Source organism: Gracilinanus agilis, chromosome 4 (genome assembly GCF_016433145.1).
Source record: "Gracilinanus agilis isolate LMUSP501 chromosome 4, AgileGrace, whole genome shotgun sequence".
Taxonomy (NCBI): Eukaryota; Metazoa; Chordata; class Mammalia; order Didelphimorphia; family Didelphidae; genus Gracilinanus; species Gracilinanus agilis.
In genome coordinates, this window is record NC_058133.1 from 193,539,327 (window position 1) to 193,545,326 (window position 6,000).

The 6,000-nt window shown below is 40.3% G+C and overlaps 1 protein-coding gene across 1 annotated transcript in view; it reads left to right on the forward strand.

The window, feature by feature from the left end:
- Nucleotides 1-6,000, forward strand: part of IKZF3 (IKAROS family zinc finger 3) — a 70,006-nt gene that overhangs the window by 47,420 nt on the left and 16,586 nt on the right. The window contains exon 6 of the mRNA XM_044677009.1: nt 425-541. Within this exon, the coding sequence (XP_044532944.1) occupies nt 425-541 (117 nt within the window). The remainder of the gene's footprint in view (nt 1-424; nt 542-6,000) is intronic.

The following is a 6,000-nucleotide window of genomic DNA, read 5'->3' on the forward strand; positions in this document are numbered from 1 at the left end:
CACGCTTTCTGCCCTCTGACACGCTGTTAGAGAATCCAGTCTGCAGGTGTCTCGCACACACAGCATTACTCAGAATCAGAAAGAAAGCAGAGCTGGGGCTTAAGAGTTCTCTCGTTCTCTGTCTTTTGTAACCAACCACATCCAGGCTCTTCGCGTTATACTTCCTCATGCTAATGAAGGTATTGGTTGGGGATGGGTCAGGCTTTCCTACCTCGCCCTAAGACAGCAAGGTTTGTATATGGCTTAATTGCTGGCATCCCTGACCACAGCAGGGACCCTCTGCAAGAGTCCAGACAGTCTTAGGCAGGAAGCCACAACAACCAAGTGTGCATTAGGTCTCTAAACGTTTCCCTCTTACCTACTTGTTTGTTTGGTTTTTGTTTTGTTTTTTTTTTCCCTTCTTTCTTACATTTTCCCAAACCAGCCAGCGTGGAGGCAAGACATCTCAAAGCAGAGATGGGAACCGAAAGAGCTCTTGTGCTGGACAGATTAGCAACCAACGTGGCCAAACGAAAAAGCTCGATGCCCCAGAAATTTATTGGTAAGAATTCAAGTCCTTTTGCCTGCTGCTCTTGCAGACCCATTTTAAGGAGATAACCCAGAATGCATGTTCCACAAGGGCCTTTCTGGCCCAGACTGAGTTTAAATAAGTAATTTGCTTCTTATTCTATTGACTTCTCTGATTCCAGCTGATTCCAGTTCTAGCTTATTTATTTATTTTAAAAGGTCATTTTGATGCATGGAGCAAATGGGAGGAACTTGGTTAACTAAAGGACTAATAAAGATGATGCAAGTATTTGGAATTCCTACTTAATAAATAGAATTTCCTTTTTTTTTATAAAAATGGGAGTTGCTTCCTCCCGTGACATGTATCAGATAGATTTTTTTTCTCCACCTTCCCCTATTTTTATATTAAGGCATCCTTCATATGTTTTAATTTGGGGAATTGTTTAATGCTCCTGTCGATTTCATACTTTGAGAAACATTGCCGTCTTTTCTTAGAATGGGCCGGGGATTGACTTTGAAGAGAGAGTGCCTAAAAAGCAAGCATCTTAAATAGCAAGATTTGATGGAAATGTTTTGCTTGCTGGAGTTAATTTTTATGTCATTGGCATTCACCTTGTTAGAAAATGGTGCAAAAAATGAGATGACTGGAAAACAATTATGTTTCTTAAAATGTTTCAACTGTTGAGGACCATCAACATTTTGATAAATTCTCCCAGATGTTTGCATGCATGTGACCATGATAATTAAAGTAGATTTATTTTTGTGAAGTGGACAGCTGAAAGGAATGCATTAGGTTTACTTATAAATTGGCTCCAAGGCACTGATGTCGAACAAAAATAGTTATCCAAATCAAAATAGAGCTGCTTCACCACACAAAATTTTAGCAGTCCTGTCAATCCTTTATCACATCTGTTTATCTCTAATCTCAGCTCTATTTCTCTCCCTACCACCATCCCCTAATATCTTTTACAAAGATCAGTTGCATACTTTATTCTTGAACTGGTTGAAATTGAATTTTGATCCAGAGAAGATTTTTTTCTGCATAGATGCATTATTTAGATTACACTGATAAATTAAGAGAATCTATATGGTTCAAGACCTTTCTTTGGTTTTATTTCTGGATAAATGATTTTCATACCTTTAGACAGATTAAGAATAAACTGCATTTGACTAATAATTAATATATTTTAGTTTTAACTGATTAAAACTTCCTGGATGGAGCACCAAGCCTTGAGTTGGGAGGATCTGGGTTCAAATTTGGCCTCAGACATGTCCAAGCTCTATGACTCTGCCAAGTCACTTATTAACCCCAATTGCCTATCCTTCACCACTCTTCTGTCTTAAAATTTATACTAAGAAAAAAGACAGAAGAGTTGGATTTTTTAAAGACCCTTCCTAGTCCTTAGGGAATGCCATCAAAACTTTTTAATAAGACCTACACAGATCAGATCCATGATTCTGACCAATTTTATGAATACATTCCCTCTGGAGGTGCTTCACTTCTTTGTATACTTTCTGAAGAAATAAAGTTTCTGAAGAAAGGAGTTCCTGAAGAAGTAAAGCTCTGAATAGTTTGAAACACTAGGATCGAAGAGCCATAGATTTAGAGCCAGGAGGAGAGTCCCTTTAGCCCAACACTTCACTGTCCAGACGAGGAATCCTCAGCTCAGAGAGTTTGTGATCAGCAAAGGCAATATTCCAGATTAGGCTCTGAGATTCCAAACATGGTGCTCCATCCTTCTTTATTCACAGATTCTGACACGGTGGGTATAGATTGCTGGGTTTGGAGTCAGAAAGAAGACCTGAATTCAAATCCAGCCCCAGCTATGTAATAGCTTTGTGACCCTAGGCAAGTCACTTATCCTCAGACTGCCTCAGTTTCCTCAGCTGTAAAATGGGAACAGTCTTAATAATACCTCCCTCCCAGGGTCATTGTGAAGAACAAATGGGATCTCATTTGTAAATGTGTGTAGTTCCTGGCACATTGTAGGTGCTCAATCATTGCCTCTTCCCTTCCCCACCTCTACATTGTTGTTTGCATTCACAGTTTCCTTTTAAGACTGGAAAGACCTCGACTAGAAAAACTTTGGTCATATTTGAATTTGGAGAAAGGGTTAGTTTCATCAGAAGGGCTGAGGGTGATAAAATAAAGGACCAGAGAAAATAATAGATTGATTATATTGCTTAATTTCAAGCGAGTTATGGACAGTGCACTTTGGCTTGGAGGAACTAAACTATAATAGGGAGTAACCAAGGATCACCACTGATCCTTGGGCTAGAGTCTCAGGTAACAGATTTCAGAAATAGTACAATATACTTTGGAGTTGGATTGCTTGTTATTGTTGGTGGTCATAGGATTTTTCTCTTTCTTTTTCTTTTTTTTTATAACATCCTTACCTTCTATCTTTTTTTGTTTAAACCTTTATCTTCCATCTTAGAATCAGTACTGTGCATTGGTTCCAAGGCAGAAGAGTGGTAAGGGCTAGGCAGTGGGGGTGAAGTGACTTATCCAGGGTCACACAGCTAGGAAGAATCTCTGAGGCCACATTTGAACCCAGGACCTCCCATCTCCGAGGCATGGCTCTCCATCCACTAAGCTACTTCCCTGCCCCTTGCCATAGGATCTCAATAGTTTACCTCCACACATCCAGAGAAAGAACTGTGGATGTAGAAACACCAAAGAAAAACAACTGCTTGATCACGTGAGTCAATGGGGACATGATTGGGGATGTAGACTCCAAACAATCACCCTAATGCAAATATTAATAATATGGAAATAAGTCTTGATCAATGACACATGTAAAACCCAGTGGAATTGCTCATTGGGTACAGGAGAGGGATGGGAAGAGGGGAGGGAAAGAACATGAATCATGTAACCATGGAAAAATATTCTAAATTAATTAAATAAATAAAGTTTTTAAAATCAAGGGAAAAAAAACTTTCCTCATACCTCCCAGGTCCCATGACATGTGTGAATTTTAAAATCTAAAAGTATTTGAACTACAAAAAAATAATAATGATTTACCTCCAAATACTTTGGAGCAGAGATGTCAAACATTCCCAAGTGCTGACTGGGCCCAATCTAAGTAGAATTGTAAAATACTTAACAAAATAAATAAAACTACAATGAAGCATAGATAGCATCACATTTTGGATCAAAGTCAATATGGACCCACAAGAATTCCTGGCCTGCATTGCTATTTGAGTTTCTTAGATGCTGGTTTCCCTCTAGCTTCTGGGTTATCCAAAGGCAGCACCTGTGATTTTGGACAGGTAATTGGAAAGGAAGAGCCAAATTCAGGAGCTCTTGGGCCCTCTATAATAACTGGGAATGACTCTACAGAAAGCATGAATTGGGAGAGATAAGAGAAGAGAATTATCAGAGCCAACCAAGACGGCTGTCATTTGGGGTATATATTGTCCATATTTGACACTTGTGAACTTTTTTCCCCTCCAAGTTGTAAAGTTCTGTCAGGCTGATTGAAAATAAGAATGGTGAGGCAGCTAGTACAGTAGAGAAAGCACCAGACTTGGAGCCAGGAGGACCTGGGTTCAAATTTGACCTCAGACACTTCTTAGTCACGGGACCCTGGGTGAGTCACTTAACCCCCATTGCCTAGCCTTTACTGCTCTTCTGCCTTGGAACCAATGCTTAGTATCATTTCCCAAGACAGAAAGTAAGTGTTATTTAAAATATATTTTATACTAAGACAGAAAGTAAGGGTTTAAAAAATAAAAATAAAATAAAAATTAGGATGGCATGCAACATTCATTATGCAAGTTTCTTTATGGGAAGTTACAGCATTATAGGAAGACTGTTCCTGGTCTTGGAATCAAATCCTGGTTCTGGCACTTATTACCTGATTGACTTTGGGCAAGTGAGCAACCTCCTTTGGCCTCAGTTTCTTCATTCATAAAATCAGAACTGATAGGGTGGCTCAGTGGATTGAGAGCCAGGCCTAGAGACAGGAGGTCCTGGGTTCAAATGTGGCCTCAGACACTTCCTAGCTGTGTGACCCTGGGCAAGTCACTTAACCCACGTTGCCTAGCCCTTACCGCTCTTCTGCCTTGGAACTAATACATACATTGATTCCAAGACTGAAGGTAAAGGTTAAAAAAACCATCTATAGGGTTATTGTGAATAAAGTGCTCAGTGAGCCACAGAGCTCTTATTATTAATAATAATATGAATAATTATTAATACTTAAGATATTCCTGGTCTCATGAGAATGGGTTCTCCTTCCACCAGAGCTCTTCACATACAATCCCTTTCTACCTTAGAAGACTTATCTTCGTGGTGCTGGAAAACTCCTTACCAAGTAGTCAGCCTCGTGTAGTTTTGGGGCAAAAAAAAAAAAAAAGTGAAACGTGTATCCTACGACACTGAGCTATGCATATCTCACCAGATTAACTCGGTGCCATTTTTTTCAGACTTTTTTTGCCATTTTTGAGTCAGTGTTATGTAAATTGAATCAGAGAATTTGCAGAAGAAATTTAGGATTAGACAAATGTTTGTGTGTTTTACTTAGGAGGATCCCACTATCCAAAGGAAGGCATTAATCCGGCCTTCCAACATTAACTTTTTTTTCTCCTAAAAACTCTTACTTTCTGACTTAGTATCAGTTCTAAGTCAGAAGAGCTACAAGGGCTAGGCAATCAGGATTAAGTGACTTACCCACGGTCATATAGCTAGGAAGTATATGAGGCCAGACCCAAGTGCTCTTCATGCCAGACCTGGCACTCCATCCATTAAGCCATCTAGCTGCCTCCCCCACCAATGTTAACTTATAACCATCACTCTTAGTTACTTCTTCCTCAGTCAGTCAATCCACATTTATTTAGTATCTTCCGTGTGCCAGGCACTATGCCAAGCCCTGAAAGGATAACAAAAGACAATCTCTTTGGGGGAACTCTTCCCTCAAGAAGCTCACAACCCAGTGGGGAAGACAGCTTGAAAACAAGTATGCACAAGCAAGCTACAGACAGGATACACTGGAGATAATCCACAGAAGGGCCAAGAAGATTGAAAAAAGTAGAAGGTGGGATTTTAACTGGGACTTGAAAGAAGTCGGGGAAGCCAGGAGGTGCTGGGGAAGGGAGAAGAAGAAAAGAATTAGAATTCCAAGCAGGGAGGTTGCCAGTAAAAATACTCTTAGTTGGGCTATAGAGTGTCTTGTTCCAGAAACAGCAAGGAGGGGGGTGTCAAGGTGGATAGAGAACCAGGTCTAGAGGCAGGATGTCCTCTGTTCAAACCTGGCTTCAGATACTTCCTGGCTATGGGACCCTGGGCAAGTTATATAACTCCCATTGCCTAGTCTTCACTGCTCTTCTGCCTTGGAACAGTATTGATCTAAAATGGAAGGCAAGGATAAGAGAGTTGGGGAGGAAGAGGGGAGGAGAGAGAGAGGGGGAGGGGGAGGGAGGGAGGGAGGAATAAAAGAAAAAACAAGGAAGCCATTGTCATTAGATCTGAGAGTAAGTAAGGGGATGGGT